The sequence below is a fragment of the Mauremys mutica genome, chromosome 7, assembly GCF_020497125.1.
Source record: "Mauremys mutica isolate MM-2020 ecotype Southern chromosome 7, ASM2049712v1, whole genome shotgun sequence".
Lineage (NCBI taxonomy): Eukaryota > Metazoa > Chordata > Testudines > Geoemydidae > Mauremys > Mauremys mutica.
Genome location: NC_059078.1, coordinates 101,299,689 through 101,325,538, shown reverse-complemented (window position 1 = coordinate 101,325,538; position 25,850 = coordinate 101,299,689). Strand labels below are relative to the sequence as shown.

The 25,850-nt window shown below is 36.8% G+C and overlaps 1 protein-coding gene across 1 annotated transcript in view; it reads right to left on the bottom strand.

Annotated features, from left to right (window-relative positions):
• CFAP46 (cilia and flagella associated protein 46) overlaps nt 1-25,850 on the bottom strand; it is a 155,567-nt gene that overhangs the window by 33,973 nt on the left and 95,744 nt on the right. Inside the window, exons 34-49 of the mRNA XM_045025832.1 lie at nt 24,642-24,790; nt 23,783-23,881; nt 23,345-23,474; nt 22,197-22,343; nt 20,517-20,717; nt 18,666-18,772; nt 15,725-15,907; nt 14,791-14,926; nt 11,427-11,615; nt 9,325-9,513; nt 7,404-7,538; nt 6,040-6,219; nt 5,063-5,233; nt 4,452-4,549; nt 2,998-3,077; nt 2,129-2,310 (exon numbers count right to left, since the gene is read on the bottom strand). Coding sequence (XP_044881767.1) covers nt 2,129-2,310; nt 2,998-3,077; nt 4,452-4,549; nt 5,063-5,233; nt 6,040-6,219; nt 7,404-7,538; nt 9,325-9,513; nt 11,427-11,615; nt 14,791-14,926; nt 15,725-15,907; nt 18,666-18,772; nt 20,517-20,717; nt 22,197-22,343; nt 23,345-23,474; nt 23,783-23,881; nt 24,642-24,790 — 2,376 coding nt within the window. The remainder of the gene's footprint in view (nt 1-2,128; nt 2,311-2,997; nt 3,078-4,451; nt 4,550-5,062; nt 5,234-6,039; nt 6,220-7,403; nt 7,539-9,324; nt 9,514-11,426; nt 11,616-14,790; nt 14,927-15,724; nt 15,908-18,665; nt 18,773-20,516; nt 20,718-22,196; nt 22,344-23,344; nt 23,475-23,782; nt 23,882-24,641; nt 24,791-25,850) is intronic.

Below are 25,850 nucleotides of genomic sequence, written 5' to 3'. Positions count from 1 at the left end.
ATATAAAATGGGATATTTTAGCCACAAATACTTTATACTGAAAACAAGTGATTGCTGTAAAGAAGCTAGCTAGGAGGAGGAGGAGGAGGAAGAAGAGAGAAGACCAGGAAAAGAGAGAAGTAAAGTGATGGCACAAATCAAGGAATAGTAGATGGGAGTGGTAGAGAAAAGGTATGGCCTGAGAGGGAGAGAGACTGATGAGGGACTCAAACAAGTTGAGGAAAACAGATGGGAAGAGAACTGAAGGGAAAGATGAAAGGAGGTGAAAGAAGAAATGGACAGAGAGGAGGGAGAAAGTAGATTAGAAATAAAAAGAAGGGGGAAATAACTGAATAGCATAGAAAGGAAAAGTTAAAAACACAAAAATTTAATTTTACATTGAAAGGTCCATTTTTTATAGCTATCTCACCACAGTCTCCATTTGTGTGGGTATAACTATGTGTGCGCGCAAATACTTACACATGCAACTGTGAAGTACTAAATGGCTGTACGTACAGTTGATAAATGCTATCGTATCCACATGTAGCAGATGGGCTCTGTGAAGTAAATTCTATCGTTTGCAGGCAAGTGACAGCATTTATTAACTGAACAGGCAGGTGTTAGCCTTTCAAGTGTCATTATAGGTATCTGAATACATACAGTTCATATGCACACATGGAGGCCAGTGTTTTAAAACTCTGGCCTTGTTCATTCTAACCTATGTAATTCCCTGTTGGTCAAAAGGAAGGGAGAGGAGAGGGAACCAAAATAACTATCACATAGCTCTCCGTAACAACTAAGGCTAGCTATGGCTACAAACAAAATCATCAATATTTTGCCTACCAGATTTAATCAGGGTTTTTGCTGAGGGACACTGGGATAGAAAAGGTAAGTGTCTCTTTTTGGTTTTAAAATTCCTTCCTGATAATTGGCAGTGTTCAAAGATTTGTTTTAAATAAAAAATAAGCATTTAAAGTTTTTAAAAAGCCAGGGTTCTCTTCTCAGACATGTTATTTATCACCCAGTTACATGTGTATCGTCACCTAATAACTAGAGGCCTGCTTTTACTAGTAGTGACTGTAGCAACCTACAAGAAACTTGGACAAGTGCTGATTGCAGGAAAGAAGAGTCTGGAAGAGGCACCAAGAAGTCAGTCTGTGTGCAAATGACTTGAATGCTAGCTGCAGTTGCAGCAAATCTGTACATAGGTGCTTTAAAATAAACCACCATTTCAGCTTTAGAAGCATGGAGTCTTCTCACGTTATTATGCAGCACACGGGACATGAAACACTGACAATCGTTTCCAGTTCAGACAAAGAACTGTTTGATCAACCTTTTTTATTAAACTATAGATAAATAATAATGAAAAAAAATAGTTGTTTTTCAATGCTTTTGTTAGGAGGCTATAAGTTAAGAAAAAAGTTTGGCATTTGAACATCACATATTGTATGCCTGCGAGAAAATTAACTACTGTGTGTAAAAGCATATCTAATCTAATGAAGCCAAAGTTCTTGAGTTGACATCAGTTTCCTGTGATCTTGCAATCTAAACACAGTGAAAGCATATTAAGGACCCAATCCTGCAATTACTTATGCAAGAGCTTAACTTTATGTACTGTGAGCAGTTCCATTGACAATGTAACGTTAAGCACTATGTAAATCTCCACAGGACTGGGGTTTAATAGGGACCTAATGATTTTCAGGAATGCCTAAGGGAATTAAAACCAGTGGGGAGCTTGGTGCCTAACTCCTATAGTTTCTTTTAAAAACTTTTCCCCTAATTTTTATATATAAGTATAAATGAAGAGCTCTTAAGATATACAATATTCCATTTGGGAAAAATTATGAATCTCATTTTACATCAAAATTCCATCAGTCTAAATTGTTAAAGAAGTTTAAAGCTGTTGAAAAAAATTTCCATAACAACAACAACAGAACAACAAACTACTATTTAGGGCAAAGAAAATAATGGTAAGTTTCAAAGTAGAACATACACAGGAGATAACAGTTACAGAGCTTATAAGAAATTGCATTTGGAATAAATGTTAAGAATTGTAGATAAGCGCTATTTTGCACAGCTTTTTGTTTTATCTTCCATATATATTTTAATGTCTCTTTTAAAAATAAAAATCCTGAATCAAATATATTACCATATCTATTTTGGGAGTAGTTTCTTGCCATTGTTGAAAGTCAATTTTCTCTACATGGAATTTCTTTTGTACTTCCTGTCTGAGGAGATTATTCATCCTTTCCTGTTTGTAAAGATGTACTTTTTCCAACAAAATCAAGATTGTATCAGGATTCACAGGAAAACGATAAACTTTAGCCCGCACTAATAAAAGAAAAATGTAATTGAGAACATTTTCCTTCTAAAAAAATAATTTCCACATAGCCACATATTTTTTATATTTCATTTTGAATAATTCCAGTATATAAAGTGATAAAATATAGTATTAAATAACAGCACAATTATTTAGGTATGGTCAATATCGAGGAAAAAAACAGTAATATAAGTCTATCTTGAACTTGGAGACACAGGGCAGAAAGAGAATCAAGTATCTAAAAGCACATTCCCTGGTGCGGCAAGAAAAATGATTTCTCCCCCATGCTATTAAGGATGCATTTGCATTTTACTATTATGACATATAATACTTTAAAACACACAAATCATGCCTGACCTATAAAAAGGGTATAACAATAAAAAGCTTACAATAACCATTTTTCTGACTATGACCATTTTTTGGCCCTCATAAACAATGCAATTAGACTATTGTAAATTTGGACTAGTGATAAGCACAGAAACAGTACATCTGTCATGCATATAACTTCCACTGGCATTAATGGTATTTATGTACATAAATTACCAGGTATTAAGGTAAGACTATACTCCTTAGCACTCTGTCTTAAAATTATATCAATTGCATGAATTGGATTTTCTTGTATTGAATGCAACAGTGAGAGCTATGGATCTCCTAACATCACCATTTTGATCACTTTATTTCTAAACAGAGACACTCACCCATTGGCTGACCTGGTTTTCCTTTCTGTTGTCCGCTACTGAGTTTTTGCTTATCAATCATTGCACTATACAACACTGATCTATGGAAAGCAATAAAAAATAGAATGCAATATTTGACTATTCACATATTCAGACCTTTCAGCCTTTCAAATAAGTAATTATTGCCCTCTAATGTTACATGTTCACAGATGCCCTGAGATGTATTAAGCACTCCTGAACTTGGGCAAATGCCCAAATCTTGCAGAGCAAGTCCAAAGCTGGCAAATCAAAGACTGCCAGATGTTCAGATCTGCTCCTGATTGCTTTTGAGGGATATAATCCTCAAACAGTAGGGGATCTAATAGACACAGAAAAAAATGGGATTGGACTGAACCATGGAGTGGTTATCTTGTGGGCTGCTCCCTCAAGTAGACCGTCGGGGTGGCTGGCTACTATTGCTTCTGCCATTAGCATTTGCAGAGACCCACATACAAGTGGCTGACTGGCACCTAGCTTGCTTCATGTGATCTCGTCAGAGCAGGAAAATTGATGAGACAAAGCACAGTGAGCCACACTTACTCAAAATTGTTAAGATATGGAGCCAGATCAATGAGCACTGTTAAATCCACCCACTATCCTGGTGGTTTTTGAATTGCTGCACTAATTTTCTTGTCTGCCACCTCCACTTTCTCAGGGTATGTCTACACAACAGCTGGAAGGATGCTTCCTAGCATGGGTAGACAGATGCACTAGCTCTATTTGAGTTATCATGTTAAAAATAGCAGTGTGGCCCCGGGCAGTAACTTGGGCTAGCTGACTGAGTATGTACCCAGGGAGTTGGGTGGGATTATACTTGGGTGGCTAATCGAAGCTGCCATGGCCACACTGCTATTTTTAGTTCGATAGCTCAAGCCTGTCTATCAGCATTGGAAAGCATTCTCCCAGATGCTTTATGCATACACCTTTACGGGACTGGGGAAGGAAAGAAAAAACTCTCTCCTTTCAGGGAGCAGAAGAAAGGTAAAGAAGATAGCCTGCAGAGTTGTAAGCAACCATCACCCAAGTATATGTGTGAAAGCTTGGGGAGAAGGTTCTTTTGCTGCTACACCTGTTAAGAGACTTTCACTAATACATATCTGGTCCTTCAACCAGTAAGTGTCACTCTTCTCACCATCTCTATGGGGATGCATAGTGAAACATGGGGGCTGTAAAGTAGAATTTTGTGGACCACTTTTAAGATTTTGAGTCTCTCCTGTCCACCCGGAAGAACAGAAAGAGAGAGAATTGTGGAAACTTAAAAATGACTTTAGGTTCATGTTTGAGTTTTGGTCAGTTCTTATTTTTTCTGAACTTGTTCACTTACCCTAGGTTACAAAATCAACATAATTAGAAGTAAATGGTAAAAAAAAAACAGTCAAAATAACTTGGCAAAGGAAAATAAAGTTTGTACAAAACAAAATGATAAAATTTTATACCTGTCATTTGAATGCTGGAGAATGAGTATATGGAAGTTTGGTGGCAATTCATTTACGATGTTAAAATGTTGTACAAGAACACAGAGATTTCCCCATGCCTGTACAATAATTTAAAACTGACATTACTTTTCCTATCTTTTTATGAACAACACGTGCAATGCATTCATCAAGAGACTGATGTATAATAGTTCTAAAAAAATAAGGCACTGCTATTTGCAAAAGGCATACTTAGAAAAGACTATTTTAGTGTAGTGCACAATAAATGAAGTTAAACCAATAACTCATGGATAACATTAACACGAATTATTTGCCTACTATACTGCATATCAAGCTAAAAAACTACCAAATGTTGAAACTGATTAATATTATCAGTAGAAAGGAATAGCAAAATATTTCAATTCAACATTTATATTTTCTAAAAGCAATTAAAGCATTTCCATAGGAATATACATCTGGACCATTTATACTCCTCTGTAAAAGGAACTGTATAGACTCTAATACATATGTATAAATATTATACATAATAATATATAATTTTGCTTGCTATGGGTCATTATTTTGCTCCAGAACAACTTCGTTCCACTCATACATAGTACTATTCAAAAAGTTACCTTTGAGGTAGCAGTTAGCCTCTGCTCCACATTTTTTAGAAGATTACTGGTTATGTCCCCATTTTCTTTTAAGTGATGCTGAAGATGCAATAGTGCTGCCAGCTGAGAGCTGCTAGTGTTAGAAGTGGCTGCTAGCAGGATATCCTTCATCATCATAGATGATGAACAGCTCTGTAATATTTTAATATTTGTTTATTTTCCCAAATGTTTCATACAAATAGTTATTGAAAAAGCTTGTCATATAAAGGTGAAATGAAATGGCAAACATATTACCATTATTTACAGTTACAAAACAGTGTAAAAGCTTTGGCAGTAGACTGGAAGATTTCTTAACTATTAATTTCCTTTCTGAAATTGATCTATCCATTAGTCCTGATTGCTGGAATGCTCCTCCCTGCACTGAGCTGGGGAGAGTTCTAATGAGTTTATGGGAGCCTGGGCCTCCAAATCAGGCCCACTGGGATTGTGCCAGAAGAGTACTTCCAAAGGTGTGCGGAAATTTATTTCAGCAATTCAGTATCTAGAAACTACAAACACAAAGTAACTAGAAGAAGACAGCTTAAACCACCTTCAGGAAGCCTGAAAATTAGTTGCTGGAAAATGGTCAACAATGCAAAGGGTTGGACATACTGCTGTAGATATAAATCTGACAAACCAAATGTACAGGTAAAATTTTCCAATCTGCTTTAACACAATGAATGCAGAAACTCAGGGCATCATTTCCACAATCCTAGAAACCCAGCCATTTTTACACTCACTTTAAAGGGCAGAATTGCACTTTTTATTGCAGTACCGTTTTAGTTCATTTAATTTTATTATGATATTTTATACATAGTAAAATGCTACAATAATGGCATCTACTAGGGAAAACCTGAAGTCCATACTATGAAAATTATCAAGGTTTTACAATGGTCATATGTCAATAATACACTGACAAAAACCACTAAAATCAGCAAACATATTTATAGTTGTGTTACCTGATGAAGGGCCAAAAACTGGCTACTTGAAACTGGATCAAATTGTCCAATGCATTCAATGATTTCAAGACTAGCAGCAGCCAGAATATCAATTATGTTGTTACTGAATGCAACATTCATGCACTGAAGCAAAACTTCACTGGACTGAGAGAGGTATCTTTGGGACAAAATCCGTTTTCTCTAAATAATAAAAATAAAAATGTTCTACATTAAAATATTTGTTAAATTACATAAATACATAACTGATGCATTTTTGATGACTACAATCTTGGCAGATAAATCTGGTTTTGTTCTTGTATCATGGTATTTTTTTAAAGTTTGATTAAAAATTGTATGGAATGCATTTAATATCTATTAACATCCGTGATAGTTACTAGTGTGCAATCAAGAGACTAGACTGAATGATCAGTTAGTGGAGAGCTATACTGATTAAGCTATTCTTTTAAAAACATCTAATCTAGTTTATATTTTTCTTTTAAAAGAGAAATTTTGTCTACAACAAAACATCTACAATTATGTATATGTACTAGCTAGCATTATACCAAAATACCAGTCATTATTAGCCAATCAGCACTGTTCGCATATGTATAATCACTATAGTTGTTTCTCACTAAACACTTGTGAATGAGAGTAACTTCCTACTCTGACTGGCTTGTGTAATTTTAAAGCTGCTTGCCAGCAATAAAGACAGCAGTTCAGCTTCTGATCCAGTCACCTGCAGCAGAAAACTTTAAAATATTCGAGAACAAGAATGTACCAAAAATATGTCAAAGGTAAAGAATATGGGATTGTACACACTCAGGCAAATGAAAAACTCTTTACTCTCAATTCCCCCTTCTCCTCAAGAGGCTTTCCTCTCCTATAATTCAAAGTTCTTACAAGAAAAACAGGCACATTTAAGTTTGCCTTGTTTATTTACTGTACATTGTGCAAATCCCAGACACTCTCTCCCAACTCAGTTCTGAATACAAATTAAACCAAATGACAGCTAGTCACGGAAAAAGAGGCTAGCTAACCTGCAGCAACCAGGGAGATGGGGAAAAGAGATAAGAGTGAAAGAAGAGGAAATGGTGAAGGGAGAAAAGGGGAGATGATGAGAAAGAAGAGCCCAAAAGGCTTTGTAACCTGTATTTGAAAAAGTTGGCAGCTTGCCAACCCCATTTTCTGTTTGCTTCTTTACTTTGGATATTTAATTAAAAGCTTTGTACTAAAATGTTAATTGTCTATAAGAGTGAATTCTGCTACAACACTCGTTCTTCAGCCTCAGATTCATTTGCTAAGAACACCTCAACCATGAGGCTAATCAGCCTCAGGCATAGAAAGGAAGCCATCAAGTTATTTATATAAATATCTATGTGAAATACCTTTAATTCATTTGCTTTCTTCCTTTGCTCATCATGTTGTTTTTTACTAACTGGAGAACTGCTACTTGTCATTTCACGTTCATTGCATTCTGCTTTGGTTGTGAGAGGCTTCATGGTGTTCAATGGAGTTTCTTCCTACCCACCAATAACAGAGAGGATTCATTAATATATCTAGCTCACTAAAATGTAAGTGGATTAGTTATTGTGCTTAAAGTTAGGAGGAGTGAAATTCAGCTGGATAAAGAGGAAGCTAGTTTCAGCCTTAAAAATGGAGAAAGGGTGTATCTCACCACAATAATACCTTTATAATATCAAGTGAATTAGCAAGTTTATGAGGCATTAACTCCGGTTAGCATGTGATAGTGATGTATCTGCTAAGTACCTAACATTAATCAGGACACGCAGGAGAATGAAACGTAGACATGGGGATGGATTTTTAATCAGGAGACCACAACTTTATTAACTTTAATGGTGAGACACAAACTGCCCACCAGAGCATGAGGTATTTACTCAGGTACAGTGCAGTGTTAAAAGGACTCATACTAAATAACTAATATTCAAGGGTTGTCTCCTTGGCTAATCCCTGGAATCTAGCCCATCTCTGAATCTTCTTACTCTCCTCCCACAAGCGGGAATGAGAGTACACTAGGGGATGGTGGGAAGGGAGTGACTTCACTGGTTTCAGTGGAATGCCAACAGTAGTTCTATCCTCAAGCATTCAAAAATCCTGAGTCAGGTTCCCAGAAAACATGAAACTGTCTTAAACATCATGAGATTTTAAAAAAATAAATAATTGGGGTGGGGGGGTTATATTTGCCTTCTGGGTTTTGAGAATTAGAGTATATATTTTCAAGTTTCTCTCTACAACCATGAGAGCTAGAACCTTACTTTTATATTTTAAAATAAAAACTGAGATTCTCACATATTTCCTTGATTCCAGGAGCTAGGGCTTTAAGGAAAGCACCAAATATCATGAGACACATGATAAAAATCACAAGAGTAGGCAACACTGTGCTACACAGTAATGTAGTGGGGAAGCAGCGGTGAAAGAGTTAAAGAAAACCTTCTCCTCTAGTCCCTGACATCACTATTTTGACATTCTGGTAAATGTTCTGCTCAATTCAGCTCTCATGAACATTTTTATTCAGGATTTGAAGAAGCTCAACTCTTTTCTCCCAGTGGTCAAAATATTGTAAAAAGATGTAAACTTGAGCTTATCAAATAACATTCATTGTATTTTATATACGTTCATTCAGAATCAGATTCTGCCTGGCCCATACAGACATGTGCAGAAGTCTCCCTCTCACTGCACAGCCTATACAAAAGACATACAAAATTTTACACTCTGTGCTCTGGGAGTGCACTGACTGCTAAGTCCCTCCCGGGACTTGTGTACACAAACAGTGCAGTGCATGGCAAGCTGGGATGTAAATCTACAGAGCACTAATGTGCTGCTCAATAACTGTTTATGTGGACCTGTCTAAAAGTTCCCTAGTGTGCAATGACTTATTCCCATTTAAAAGTGGATTAGATCAAAGTGCACTAGAGAACTTTTAGTGTGCAGCAGCAGGGTTCACATGGACAGTTAGTGCATGGCATGCTACTGTGTTGCAGATTTACTCCTCAGTTTGCCCTTCACTAACCATTTGTTTAGACAAGCCCCCAGGAACACATCTCAAAGGGAGTGAGGAAGCAGGGCTTACAGCAGAGGTGGCCAGCCACATGGAACTGTAGAACACAGTGAAGGTATGCACCTGGCAGCTCTGGGGAAGGCAAGGCTCCTTTTACTATGGGTTCTGAGCAATTTGCACAATCTATCCTTCAATTAAAATAGCATTAATAGTACATAAAAAGCAACAGTCTAGAAAGCACTTACCATCACTATATATTTAATAATCTTAATTTAGAACCAAATTCATACCATTAAATTTTCATTCCAGTAAATATCGGAATTTAAGGGGTCCACATTAACTGCAAGTAAACGCAGAGTTTTCCCAGTGAGATACAGGTACTTGGCTTTGATATCAGGACATCCTGTATGAAGACTTTGTAGACTTGCTAACTGAGCCAGTGCAATGTGACCCACAGTTCGTCCTATGTTTATCCATCCCTGGTAAAATAAAAAATATGTTAAATCAAGTCACATTTTCATATATAAAAGAAATGTTCTCTTAGACATCATGAATGAATCAATGATTCATAGATTTATATTGCCCGTTAGCTTGAAATATTGGGTTTTGGGGTTGCATGTGAAACCTAATAATTAATTATTCAACTACATGTAATCATCTTTTCTCTGAAAAAATAAAGATAGTTTCAGCTCTATTCCTCCCTTTTTTTTTGAACCCTGAAGCAATAATAGAAAATGAAAACAGAAAATAAATCTGTTTTATTTTGAATGTTGAAATTCAATATACTAAAATTTATAAATATGAGAATCTCCAAAATTAGCAATAGTGGAAACTAATTTCCACTATTTGCTTTTCCAAAGCATGTAAAGGGCTCTGTTAATTTTCAAGGCCAAAAGGGACAGTTTTGATCATCTGAGCTCACCTGCATAATGCAGGGTGTAGAATTGCACCAAGCGATTCATACATCAAGCCCATACTTTCTGGACGAGTTATAGCCTGTCTTTTAGAAAGACATACAATACTCATTTAAAGACTTCAAGTGACAGAGAATGCACAACATCTCTTGGTAAATTGTTTCAATGATGAATTACCCTCACTGTTAAAAATTTGCACCTTATTTCTGGTATGTCTAGCTTCAGCTTCCAGGCATTAATTTCTTAGAACAATCCTTCTCCTGTTATGTAGAGAACCACTGGATTTTTTTTTCTAAAATAACTACATATGTTGGTGGAATGTGCAAGGTTAACTTCATACACACACTGGTGGACTAGTAAGAGTAGAAAGTGTCAGAGGGCCAGATTCTCAACTATGGTGAATCAGTGTAGATCCACCTACTTAAATGGAGCTATGCCCACTTACACATCCAGAGAACCTGGCCAAAAGAGCAGGAGTTAATCTAGGGGTTGATCCTCTAAACTCACTATAGTAAGCACTATACCCAGATGTACTGGGTGCCCAGTGATGCAATGTTTATGACGATTCATAGCAGACAGTTTAAAGCAGGAGTGCTGATTGGGACTATTAGTTGGAAGATAAGCAAAGCCCTTTCTATTTAGGTTTATTACAAATATTGAAAAATGAGTGAAAAATCGGTGCATAAATTTAACTTCATGGTTTTCAGGATAAATCTGGGGGTTAATATTGGGGAATGGGAGGACAGAAAAAAAGCAACATACAGAAAAAAGTAACAGCTCTGAAAGTAAAATAGTTAAATATTGTGGTTTATTTCATGAAGTGTATCAATAGAACATACACATATGCATATGCATGCATATGTATCTTCCATTACATTGCCTTACTTTAACAGACAGCCTTACATTTACACTAAGACTAATTTATTATTAACAAACACAACTACCTAATGAAATATATTGGATTTTCTTAAAATAATCAGTATTTTCATGTCGTTGAGTGGTCCAAAATTCAGGTGAAAAATCTGTAAAAAAACCAAATTGCTTTTTTAAAACCTGGGAATTTCTCAGTAAAACCTGAAAATGAAGGGCCTTAAGGATGAATTACAATGCTGCAGTCATAGTATGTGTATGGGTGGTGAAAAGAGTGTGATTTAATGTGGAAAATGTAGTTCAGTGAAAACACAGCTCAATTTTACTCAACTTTTGCTTCTGACAATTATCCTCAAGTCTTTGCCTTGGAGAGACAATAGCCTTTTTGGTACAGAGAATGACCAACGTCATAACAAGCTAGTGAAAACCCATACTTGAATGTTCTGTGCCCCAGTATTCAAATGAAAGATTTGCCAGCCCTTTCTCCTGTTTAGCAGTTATTAATCAGAAGAGGAAGATCTGCTAAGGCAATCCCTCTAGCCTAGCACAAGGATTTTTTTAAATATAACATTTATAGCTAAATCATAGGCAGGATCATATGTAATTACCTGTTCCACAGAAGCACTATCAGGTGTTAATCTGACAAATTCTTCAACAACTTGATTAAGTGATCCCTCTCTCAGTTCTTTCAGCTTTTTTTCCACATTAACAAGATGAAGAATATCCAAATTAATTTCCACAAAGCTTAGCTTCATATTAGCAAGCCGTCTCATTAATGGAATACTAATATTTTTAATCTGAAATATAAGAAAACTGAGTGGAAGTCTATCTTTAAATCACCTTAATCCATCGGTCCATCAGTTCTCACAGAGAGAGAGTTGATTACCACACATCAGTCATGTTCTAGCCAGTCTAGCATAGCATACCGCAGCTCAGAACCCCCGAGCAATCCACCAGCCTTAGCCTCCCAAGCAGCTGGGATAACAGGCATGCGCCACCCTGCCCAATCTATCTTTAAATACACAGTGTTAATATTTTTGCTAATTTATTGGATTAAAGTTAGAATTTCAGAACTCTTAATTATTTGAGGCATACATTTTAAATAAACAATAATGAGATTGACACACTATAGCACACAGTGATATTTCAATGAAAATAATAAAGCAGGGAAAGAAATAAGGGTACAATAGACAAGTAAAGAGGACAGGTGGCAACTGCCCTCATCCAGAAAATATAACCTACTTTATTTTTATACACAAAAATATACAGACTATCCTGAAATTCTTCACATCCTTGCCAAAATCATTTGCATCAATGTAGAAGTGGGTCTTCAGGTGAGGTCAGAGGATAGTGGCATTTCAGACCAGCTCACAAAAGTTTTTCCACATGTAAAAAGTCACAAGGGAAAAATCATGGAGAAACATATGGGAAAACTGGACAAGTAGGGTATCCAGAGCTGCATCACTGGCCAAGTAGAAGGGACCGACATACACACATGCATCCCTTTTCAACTCAGATCTCTGGGTTTTTTTTTAAAATGTGTCCTGCTCTATTCTGTGTAGATTGTTGCACTATATGTATCGCTGTAGTATCTGAGCACCTTTCAGCAGCTTTGTATTTGTTAGAGAAAGTAAGGTCAAAGAAATGGACCTTGCACTTGGAGTAGAAAGTGGTGAAGTTTATAATGGCCTCTAGTTCTTATCCCACTGTGCATTCATAGTATTAGGGAGTGACCTATTTTTGACTAGTTGTAACTGTATAACGGTCTTCCCTTATCCTGTATATTTCTGACAGATCTAGATATCATTTTTGTATCATCACAGACCATACAGAAGGTATATTTCTCACCTAATAACTTACTGTATGCTAGTTCAAAAAGAAAGGGGATATATATTTCCTAATACCCAACACAATGCTTACTTCCCTTCCTTGCCATTTCACTTCTAGCCGATCTAGGCAATTTTAGCAGAGTGAGCCCCCACAGCAGGAAAGCACAATTCTTCTTGGTACTGTCTTAGGCAGGTAAGTGCTTTAGCCAAGTAACAGCTAGCTGTGGTGTCCATCATAATTTATCATTTAGACAGACTACTAGGTAGCAGAAATGAGTCTATGGGCTAAAAACAACTTGGACAAATGAAAACAGCTATCCTTCAAAAATATGCTATCTGTACCATTTTTAGAAGTACCAGCAAAAGACAACTGATCTCAGTATGTCAGACTTCTGGGGGGAAAAGTGGGGGCGGGGGTGGGGAGGGGAGGATTCTTACCTTCATATAGATCTATTTGCATGATTAGGGCCTAAATATTTACTCTGTACTAAGGGCCAATTCTGCTCTCAATTACACATGTCTAAACAACCAAGTCAGTGCGTGGCACAAAGGGGAGTCAATCTACCTCACACTACAGTGCCATGCACTAACTTTCTGTGTGGACCCTTCATTAGAGTTGCACAGAAGTAAACTAAGAATGGAATTTGGCTTCTCATTTCACAATGAAAGGGAAGTAATGACATTTCTCATTTCACAATGAAAGGGAAGTTATGGTATTTAACAGGAAAACTTGGTTTCATGTGCTCTGCTGGTAAAAAGCTTCTGAGTCTCAAACAAACTGAGGCCACAGCACTGGGCTAGGTAAATGTAATAAACTCCTTTGAACTAACTAAACACATTGTTCACCTCAGAGATTAGAAGGTGGTGTGTGAGGAGAGGGCAGATAATCTACAGTGGAGGGAACTGGGGGAAGTTTGGGCTCCCTTTTTTTGCCCCGCCCAGTGAAAGTTACAACAGCCTGGGACTACTCTAACTTTTGGCAGCTGTAAGTAATCCCCAAAGATCTGCTAGTTGGGATTCCTGGCCTGCACTGGAGGCTGCAGGGAGGGAGGTGTAGGAACTAGTTATGCCTGCTCCATGCCTGTTAGCATGTATTTCTACCTGGTAGTTATGGCCAGCCCCTGCTCAGACTGTGCTACTCAAGTGGCACAAAGGAAGCAGAGTGGGCTGGAGAATCTGGCCCATAATATTTAGAATATTTGGGATAAATGGAAAATTCAATTTTATATGGGAAATTTTTCTTTTCTGCATTACATGAAGCATGAAATAAAAAAAGTCTTAAATTTTGCGACAAATTTATCCTGAGCTATTATTTTTATTTTCATTCCAACTTCTTTTATTTTCATTATCTGACAAATCATTTATTGAACTTTGGTGAACTGGTATACAGCCTGATCAAAAACTGTCAATACAAATTCCTTATAGTTTTTTTTATCTGAGTTATGATGATTTTTCATCGTAACGTCATATTTTTTCTTTTGTAAGGTTTGAGTGAAACCATAGTTTATCTTTTAGAATTTCTATTAATTGGCATTCCTAATTTGCTTTTTCTTCCTCAAGTTTGCTGTACTTTATTATGCAGGGTTTCAAATTTATGATGGATTTATACTGAATATTTGTGAGAATAATGTCAAATTCAGGTAGTTATGTTTTTGATTGATTTCTTTAGTATCTGGATAAATATTGGAATTAAATGCTGAAAAAATGAGTGGGAAATTAGCTTATTTCAAAAGAAAGAATATATTTGCAATGCTAGTATCTAATTTTTTGTCAAATTTTACAAAGAATGTTATTGGTGTAAAAATATTTACGATATGATTTAGTAAACAGGTGCTTAGTGGACAGGGCACTGGACTGGGACTATGGAGACCTAGATTCAGTTCCGAGCTCTGCCAATGGCCTCCTGTGTGACTTTAGACAAATCATCTCATCTCTCTGGGTCTCCATTTTCCCTTCCATCTTTTTTATGTCTTGTCTATATAGAATCTAAACTCCTTTGGGCAGAGATTGTCTCTCACTCTGTACCCTGCCTGCCACAATGGGGCACCATCTCTGATGGGGATTGTAGGAACTGCTGTAATACAATTAATAATAATACTAATTGAACAGATCTTGCATACAATAAAAGTATTTACCCATTTACCTCGTGAACTGGAAGCAAGCTCCAGATACTGTTAAACACTTCTTCTTCTTCATATACGGCTTTCTGAGCTAACTTGTACGCATCTAGATAGCGACTATGTTTTTCTTCTTCATCTTCTGTATGTGTTGCAATTGTTCTGTAAAAAAGCAACACAGTTTTACAAGAGTAGTAGCATAAAATATTATTACTTCTATAATGCTATAAATATTCAAAATGCTCAATGAACAACTAACTTGCATTGTCTGTGTATATTGTTTAAGACTCAAATTCAAAAAGTAAATATTTAAGCATTAATTTTTTAAAGGCCTGATTCTTGGACCAGGTTAAGTCCCCTCTGCACTCTACAGCAACATAAAGAGAACTTAAAGATGCCCTAAACTGATAGGTGGAGAGTCTTCTGCCAGAAGGTATGCCCCAATGGCATACGACTAGCATAGCTGGCTTTACGCTTCCCATTCTCCCAGTCTCTGAATAGGGGTGCCCTGGGAAAAGCTGGAAGTTGAAGTACACTGTGCTCTGGCAATCTCTAGCCATAACAACTGCCTCTAGGGAATTGTTCAAGAGACATAAATTAAAGGAATCCTGTGGCTACTTAACTTATGCCAAGGGCTGGTTCAGCAATCAAATGGCCCTAAAATAGAAAGAATCCTTGGTGCTTTATTCTGACCTCAGAGGTAGTGCAGATAATCATAAATCTTGTAACAACAGCTGCTACAGGCATAGGAACAGTCAATCCTTGATTTTACAGAACACTTGTTGATATATTCCATCAATAATGACAATGTGAATCCAAAATCAGGATATAGAAGTACGTGATATTATTAACCCTCCTGTACTTTTTTCCCAGACAGCTGAAATCTTACTCTAAATCAGACACCTGAAGATTTTTTTAACTAAGGCGTAAAAAACATTTCCAGCAAATTTGTAAGTTTACCTGTGAATATTTGCACGTTCCAGCAGGATCTCAGCACTGTGATCTTTATATCCATAACGAAGAAAGTCCTCCTCAATTTGAATTAATTCATCATATAGTTCCTGTAGCATACTTGATAACTGAGAGGACTCAGCTTTAACCTTCATGAAATTTTGGGCATATTTTATTTGAATAAGTGTTCTCCTATGGAGAATAATAGAATATATGCTAGCATGGGGTTAAGAATTGTGAGAAACAGCTTAAGTATTAACCTCAGATTTGTGTCCAAAAACTGCTGATTATTTTTCTTTCTGCATCCCTTTCTATTTTTCTGTCTGTAATAGATCTGGAGGAGGAACCCCTCTAATTCTTTATATAATTTTAATGTGCTCAAACAATTAGATGTAGTTTTAAAATAAAATACACAAAGCATGGCTTTCAGAAACAATGTTTCAACATCATCTGTGTGATGCCATGGTGCCAATTATTAGATGCATATTCATTTAATACATTGACCTAGGTCTAAGCAGTCATTTAAAAGATAGCCAAACTGAGAGGTCCATATTCAGCTAAAATAAAAATGACTGGAGTGATATTGTAATTACAAGAAAAAGGAGACAACTACATATGAGCAGTAAATTGAAAAGTGATTAGGGTGACCAGACAGCAAGTGTGAAAAATCGGGATATGGGGTGGGGGGGTAATATGAGCCTATATAAAAAAAAAGACCCAAAAATCAGGACTGTCCCTATAAAATCTGGACACCTGGTCACCCTAAAAGAGATAGCTCTTAGTCTGATAGACAGGGCCGTCCCTAGGGGAGTGCGGGGCTTAGGGTGGAAGAGACGAATCCGTCACTTCCGCCCTGACCGCGCAGGCCAATCGCACTGGCTGGCAGGGCCTGCAAAGCGCAGGGCCCAGAGGTGTCGCCCCAATTCGCCCCACACAAGGGATGGCTTTGCTGGTAGATATATGTATTCTTCTTAGTTGAAAAACATCAAGTAAGAAAAGGACCCAGTTAATAGGTCCATTATATCTTGCCCATATAATCCAAATGCTACTGGACTTTGGAAAAAATGTTATTGATCTGAATATTATGGACATCCCTCCTCTTCCTACCCACCCAAATTCATACTTTAACATCTCAAATAACACCTTTCAAGTAACATGATTTAAAATATATAACAGAGGGTAAAATAAATATGGGTTTCACTTTCACCAAATTAACCCTTAGGGTATGTCTACATTTGAGTTGAGAGATGTGAATACCTGCGCTTACTCTGCTTGAGCTAGTGCACTAAAAATAGCAGTGTAGCCTGGGTAGGCATAGGCATCAGCTCAAGCTAGTATCCAGTGTATGTTCCCAGGGGGTCAAGGTGGGTTTCTATTTGGGTGCTTAGCCTGAGCTGCTGCTCAGGTTATCCTGGCTACACTACTATTTTTAGCATGCTTGCTCTAGCAGAACTAGCGTGGGTACATCTATGTGAGCAGGGAATCATACCTCCCAGCTCAAATGTAGATGTTCATTCTGCTAGGATTTAAATTCACAGGGCAAAGGGCTTCTTCCTGGATCCCTCTAACTTAGGTTAGATTACAGAGCTCGGTAGCACACTCCAAAAGTAGTCATAATAAGCTATATTTCTGATTTTAGACTATGACTTCTGTTAGTTTAAACACATCAGCCTCAGGCAGGTAGGGCAAACTATATAAAACCATAAGATTCACAAGGGTATGTCTACGCAGCAATTGGGAGGGTGCATTCCAGTTCTTATAGATGGACATGCTAGCTCTGCTCAAACTAGCATACTCAAAATAGCAGTAAAACTGAATGTCTAGCTACCTGAGGGGGTATGCAGGCTTGTACTTGGGTGTTAGTCTGAGCCACTGCCCGGGCTGCTGCAGCTGCACTGCTATTTTAATCTACTAGCTTAAACAGAGCTAATGCATATCTGTCTACCAGCACTGGGAAGCACGCTTCCAGCTGCTGTATAGACATACCCTTAGATTTTAACACTTAACGGGGCTACATGCAATATACAAAATTAGGAAAGGAGAATTAGGCATTAAAGATTAACAGCATCACAAGGAGTTAACTAAAGAAAACACTCTTAAGCATACATAAAAAATATCAAAGTAAAGTTGGGCTGAATTATAAATGACATCCATATTCCTATCTAAAAGTCATAAAATAGATTATTTCTTACACAAATGTTCTGGGCCAGATCCTCAGCTAGAATAGACCAGCGTTGCCATGGAAAATTTGAGAAGGGACAGTAGTCAAACCCAGAATGTAAGCTGTTATTTGCTTCCCAGTGAGGAAAATGGCATCATTAAGCTAAGAACTCAGACCTTCACTCCAATCAGAGGATGAGTTTTGAAATTTGACTTTATTCAAAAAATGTTCTCTCAGACTGACATCTTTCCCCAGAAGAAAAATTCTAGAATGTGAGTCTTGTGAGTATCATTACTTGATGGCTTGTGGGTACCATAACACGTCTACAAAAAAACCACACCTGTGATTCGTATATAATAATTTAAATGCCAAAACTGGCAGAAGGAAAGAAGCAAGGCCTACTGATTAGATCGCAACATTAGGTGTCAGGACTCGTGATTCCTGTTTCTACCAGAAATATTAACCAATTTGTATAAAAAATGTAACATGATGTACTGAGACAATATCTTTAAGATGTTTTTAGGTTCTTGGAGGAAAAACACTATATAGTTACAAAGGAGTAGCAGGACAAAAAAATATGACAGATACACTCAGGGAATAGTAAATTGTATAAAAAACTCTGATAACAGAATGTCCATAGCAAAGGGAAACAACTTTATAATTTTAAAATTTACATCTAAAGTAAAGAAGCTTCTTTACTAAACATAACATATATAGCTAGTATCATATCCCCCAAAAAACAAATACTACAGACATAATGCATACATATATTACTATATAAAAAGGTACCTGGCTTCAAGGGATGCAATTATAAAGCCCAGTTCAGACTTTCTGTTAGGTCTCTCCTCTAACGTAGATCTGAACACCTTTACAGTTTTTTGCAGAATTTTGCATGCCTGCAGATAACATTATAATTTATATTTCTATATACCTTAACCATTATTTTAGAACACAATTGAGAAGAAAATCTTTGTTATTTTTTCCTAATGTTCTCCAAGATTATCAAGCTTATCTTGTACAATTTGCTCAGAATTTTAAAAAGTAACAGTATAGACAGGACAAAATTTAATTAACTATACTGATTTAATTATTCTACAAATATTCATATAGGGACAGCTTCTGATGCCCAGCATCTCACCGAGCAGCACATTACTCCACCACTAGCCACGCTGGGTTAAATAAGACTACTTGCAGAGTGAAGGCTTGTCTACACATGGCAGTAAATCCAGAATTAGATAGGGTGTGAATTTAAAGCTGAGTAACTATTCCTAATGAGCTCCGTGTGTGGACACTCTTTCCCCAGAATACAGCACTCTTATTCCAGAATAAGAGCATCTACACATGGAGTTAATCAAGAACTATTCTGGAACAGTTTCTTGTGTAGACAAGCGCTAATAAGATACAACTTAAAATGATTAGAGGTGCCAAAATGTAGCATTTTGCAAACTGACAAAAACTATTATGGAACAATTTGAAGAACTGTTCAATTTTTAATCAGTTAGCACGTAACTGAGCATATAGAAGTATCAGGGAGACTTTGTAAGAGAAAAAGATTTTTTCAGTTTCTCATGAACAGAAAACCAATATTATTTAAAAACACTATCCCCTAAATGTCAATGACTAGAAGCTCTTGACTCAAAAACCAAATTATTTCTGCCTTAGCATTTAACTTCATGAAATTGTAGCTCATCTGCAGAGGGTTAAATAGTAAATGGATTTTTTAAAGCATTAAGTACTGTATGCATTGTAATACATGCCTTCCTGGATTTAAAAAAAAAAAAATCACAAAACAAAGTACCTCCTGAGATTTAGGGATACGACTTCCATTTCATGCACTAGGTGAACTTCTATTTAAGTTAATGTAATTAGTCACATGCGTCATACAGAAAAGAAAATAGACTCCTGAAATTGCAATTGCAACTTGTTATACTTTGAAAATGGACATATACAAAATACTTTGTCTAACTGTAACTCACTGGTATTGTTAGTACTTTTGACATGTAAGTAAAACACCTTCCTTCTACCTAACCTTTCTTTTTTCTCTCTTAGAAATCCTATGCAGTAGAAACCATATAAGTATGAAAATCAGGGGAATAAGTTATGCACGCTAGATTATAACTGCTGTTATTTAGTTGGAAAGATACAATATTTCCAGTGCACAAGCAGTAAGCTTATCTTCTGCTAAAACCACTAAATATCACCTGTCTGCTTCAGCCAAGAAATCAGTAAAAAGAAATGTATTGGAAGTGTGAAGAGTGTGTATTAGTGTGTGTCTACACCACAACTGAACACACATGGCTGGCCTGTGTCAGCTGAGCTGGGCTTGCCGGGCTTGGGCTACGAGGCTGGTTAAATGCGGCGTAGATGTTCAGGCTCAGGCTGGAGCTGAGCTTGAACATGTACATTGAAATTAAACAACCCCATAGCCCAACCCCTGTGAGCCTGAGTCAGCTGACACAGGCCAGCCATGGGTGTTAAACTGCAGTGTAGACATACCCTCAGAGAACAGCAACTATATATGCACTATATATTATTATATTTATTACATAAGTCAGAAGGCTATATAATACAATTTTTCAATATAATTTAGAGCTACATACTGTACCAGGAAAGGGAACAATATCCAGTTTATTTTCTTACCACTCTCTCTTTTCCTTCCTTATCTTCCTCTAGAACTGCCTGTATGAGGCTCAGAGTACTATTGTACCAAAACTGTTCATTTCCTCCTAACAGTTGTGCCTTCTCAAGAAGTGCCTTAGCTTGCCCATGGTTCTTTTCCAGGTTAGCCAGTACAGCAAGGAGGTACAAGCATCTCGACACAGCATGTATGTCATTCATTTCCTAGGGAAAAAAAAGATATTTCAGATATATTTAAAAGCAGAGATCCTACCTTGTCCTATTAACATTTAGAGACAAATACTGGGATAGGCACTGAAGCACAAAATCAGTGATAGTTTTGTGCATGTATCTGGCCGAAGAATTTGCTCTTTAGCATTCATGCTACTTCCTAGTGCTTTTTCAGACTACAAAAATTTGCCAGCTCATTTTAAGCATATTTTTTATTTCCAAACTATTGTCTATTTTCCTTTATCTCCCCAAGTGGATTCTTTTACACCATTGGTAAAACAAATCCTCTATTTCCCTTTTATTAGATATTAAACATTCTGTTGTCAGTATCTGAGGTAGAAGAAATGTGATCACAGAGAAGAGTTTCAATGAGCCATATCCTCAGCTGGTCTCAATCAGCGTTGCTTCACTGACTTCAATAAAGCCCCGCTGATTTATACCAGTTGTGAAGCTGGCCCAGTATCTTTTATGGTATAACAAGATATTTTTTCATTTCACTGGACTTTGTTCACTGCTCAATACTAAATTCATGCTGTATGTAAAAGAAAAAATATTTGTTTAAAATATAATTATAAGTATTAGTTGATATTTGTATTTGTCTGAAAATAAAGACATTTGAAATGATGATGAAGGGCAGAAACAACTATTACAGATTAAAATGATCTTCATGAAGAGAAAGGCACACTGGAGAGCAACAGGATGTAACAAGACAGGACTTAAAGATATCTTTCATGCAGATTCTTTACATATTGAATTGGCAGGGATCAGACTGGTGAGGGCACTATACTTAAACTCTGCCCAAAATTATAAGTCACCCCCCTGCCCTTGCAAACATATTATTCCTGCATAACTGGATGTTTCTTTTTTTTTTAAAGGCCAGTAATGAAACAATTAGCAATATTGACTTCACATTGCCATAACTAGGTTTCAGAGTTATCACACGCTGAGACGAGTAGGGGCAGGTCACAAATCTCAAGAGCAAATATTGAACTCCCGTGGAATAGCTAAACAAACAGATCCTGAATTGATACATTGCTTCCAGTAGTACTAGAGGAGCATGCACAGCTGCTGCCACTACTTCACAGGGTGCATTGCATGCTCCATCCTATGCCCCCTCAGCTGTGAGGACAGCCTCAAGAAGGTAAGAGTTAACCTTGTTTGGGTGCCATAACTCTGAATCTCCAGACTTTCAAATGTTTGGGTTTCTTTTAAGTTCAAGTACAAGACCTAGGTTTCTAATGGATGTAGTATTTTTTAAAGTAACTTCAGTGTTCTTTTAAGGATTTTGTAGCTTTAAGTATAGGATATATACTCTCAGTTTTACAAGGCAAACTCTGAGAGGTAATTTTCCAGCCTTTGGAGAGTGTTTCCGCATTTTGACTACCATTAACATAAGTGACATTTTAATCATGCTAAACATTATTGCCTGTTTTATTAATTTGGTTTTTCAGGCTTGAATTATTTCTGATCTACCTGTGTTGCACTGTGTGCCTCTGAAAGGAGTAGCCTTGCTGGTTGATATAAGCCCAGCTGAATTAGTACTTCAGCTTTGTCAATCCACAAGTAAGGGAAAGAAAGTCCACTCAGCCCTTTTCCAGTTACTGCATCTAACTCCAAAATCTGAAAAAAAATAAAACTTTAAATTACTATAGACTTTCAGAAAACTAGATTGAATACAAATTAATATTGAAAATCTTAATTAACATTATACCTCATATTCATCTCTGACTATTTTATAACCTAGAAATTAGAAGTTAAACTATAGGAGAAAATGTGTTTACTGGAGCATTTGGACTTCAAAGAACACAAAAAGAATTTGCATAACAAATGTATAAACTCAATGCAAGACTGTAACTGACTTTTGTGTAGTGAAAATAATTTAGATCCTGTACTGTCCAGAAACAAAACTAAGATGGGAGGAGTTGACTTATTTTTTCCAGGATTAAGAGAGAGACAGGAGAAGACTATGTGAGAGTTAAAAGAGCGGGTGGAGGAGGAAGTCATTAATAAGATGGAAGAACTCCTGGGAGGAGAGGAAGAGGGTAGAGGAAGATAATGAAGTAATACGGGGAAAAAGAGGAATGAAATGCAAACGAAGAGCGGAGTAGAGGAAAGCAACAAGAAAACATGGGATTATCTTGTAAGACTAAAGTAGGGGAGAGGAGAATTAGAGCTGGAATGTATCTCTTCAGAGCTGCTTGCACGGGGAGTATCCAGTGATGTCAGTGGAGGGAAAAGAAAAAAGAGAAGAGTGATATTAGAGACTGGAGCTCCTTTTCCTGTTCCTCAATCTTTGTTGTTGAGGTAGGCTAGCATTAGCGAAACAATATTCCTGTCAGATACTGGAAAGAGCAGCAGTGAGTGGCTTTACATACAGCTCCCGCTCTTGCTCTGCATCAGTTCTTGATAATGAACAACTTCAACTCACATGCTGGTAACCTAGGTCAGAGGAACTTAAGTAGCATATATTTTAAAGAACATCTAAGGTTCAAGAAATATGGTTTCTACAGTTTAAAACTGTAACTGATTGAAATCAATAATGTATCATAATCTGTCTAGAAAAACACAGTAAAAATAGAAACTTTGTTCAATATAGTATGTGTGGAATTGAATTAAATAACCTTTTCCTTTGCAGTAAGTGAGTTCTTACATCCATTATTATGTGATTTGTTACATTCAGGTAACCCATTTCTTTCCTCCTCCTCAGGTTGCACATTTTTTCCATTTTTTAATGCAATGGCTTGTCTATACCTAAATTGTAGTGGGAGGGGGGAGAGAAGGAAATTAAAAATATTGTTTAAAAATATATTTAATCTGAAGTGTTATTATACTACACAGATTTATGACAGTAATTCTGTAAATTTGTGTGAAATGCTTCATACACAATGTAGTGCTTGGAGATGGGGTTTTAAAAATAAAATTATCATTCTAACTTTATAATGCGCTGCATAGTTTCCATGTTACCAGATGACTAGATGACATCTTGAGGTCCCTTCCAGTCCTATGATTCTATGAAAACAAAAAAGCTACACAAAGTGCATTGCAATAAGAACACATACTTTGCCTGTTCCACTTCGTTAATGTATGCTTCTCCAACTGCTTTCTCATGATATGAGAATGCCTGACTCAATTTTATATCTGAACATACCAGGGAGATTCTGTGAAAATAAAAAGATTAGTGTGCATAATGATCACAAAAATGAAAATACTGCCTGGTGGAAACAAACTTTCTGAAAAAGTGTATTTTTATGCTTTCCATTTTTTTTTCTTTTTTGGTAACTTTGACTAATATAGCCAATAACAACAGAATTCTGTGAAGTTTAAATCTGGGAAAATTCAATACATTTTTGAGAAAGTTTTTAACATCTAACATGTTAGATCCTTAACATATTTTATGCTCTTAACAGAAGCACAAAATAAGTGGGGAGCTGAGAATTGTTGCTTCAACTGTGAATGCAAATCTGAGTACAGCAGTGAAAGAGAAAGACACAACTGCTCAATACATTGTGTGGGTGCAAGCAGGGACGCTTGGCCTCAAACTATGTTAAACTATTTAACCAGTACGTCTCTTTTTTAAAAAAGTGAGGTTGTTTTCCTAATTCCTCCAATTTCATTTGGAGGAGATTTGCCAAATCCTGTAAACACTTACTTTGGGGCTTAGCACTTAATAATATTGGTATCCTTATTGGATTTCATGCCAGAAAAGAAAAAACAAACCATAATGAATATTGTTAAACATTATGCATATTAATAAAGAGGACAAATCAATTTTAAAATGATGAACAAGGTAAAACAATGTAAATCATAAAAGGGATGGTTTACATAGTGTAATTGAGGATCAGTGTACAAAACGGAGAGGGCTGGTATGGCTTTTCATAAATATCTCTCATTTAGCCAAAGCAAGTAATTTATACAAACCGAAGATGGTAGAGATCAGACAGACTTTTACTTTCCACAACATCATGAGCAATAACCTCAGCCAGCTGAAAGATGGGAAGAGTAAAGTGGTTGCAAGAAATTTTCTGCAGCTCCTTGGCCAAAAGGTCCATAAAATATAAAGTGTAAGTCTAAAAATAAAAAAATAATAAATTCTGTACCACTTGTTGATATTTTTAATTTAAACTATTAGTTCTTCTTTCTTCAACTGTACAAGCTAAACAAAAAATCCTGACATAAATCTTATCCTCCAGACATATACATGGATGTATTAAGACATGCTTAATTGGATCTTCAGTTTTTGATGCTCAACAGATCAGAATTTTACAATTCTGTTTTGAGCTACTGAAATACCTCACTTACAGCTCCCTGTGCAGAGCACTGGCTAGTGCTCTAAAAGACAAAAAGAGTATTAAAGAAAATAGTCAGCACTTAGCTAAGGAACTGGCAGACAATCACTAATTCTCCTATCTCTCCCCACAAATAGCTGATGTCAAAAAGATATGTAGAGAGCAATAACTGAACGCAACTCTGAACCCAACTGCAGGCAAAGAGGAACTGAGGAATGAGAGTTATTTGGTAATGAGTTGCACAAGAAAGCAAACATATGCTTCCTCCTGGTATGGAAGATGACTTTTGAAGTTCTGACCTGCAGTGAACCACAGCTATGAGACCCAGGGAGTGGACTTCCTGTTACCACTAGCATTTTGATGAACATGTTATTCACGTTGTGCAGTAACTGGAGTTCTTCAAGATGTGTGTCATTGTGAGTGCTCAACTTCAGGTGAACTCATGCCTTTGACTGGAGATTTTGGGTAACAGTGCCCATTTGACCCACGCAAGCAGCCCAAACATTTTCATGACCCGCACTGCGGCTATGTGGGCGAGCTGCCCTCCGTTCCTCCTCCATTGCAAAGTCTCACAAAAGAGACTGTGATGCAGAGGGGAAGGAGGGAGGGTAGCACCCAAAGGGACACACATCTTGAAGAATTCCAGTAGCTCTGGTTCATTACAGAACTTCAGGTGGTTCCCAAGTAATACCCTCTCTAAGGAAGTGCAAGGTTTAGAGCAGAGTCCAGTACAGAAGAGAAAACTGCACTGCCTACAGCTGCATTAGATCTTGCAGCAGGCACCATGGCACAATGACTAGACAAGGTATGCGAGAGGACCATGTTTCTGCTTTACAGTTGT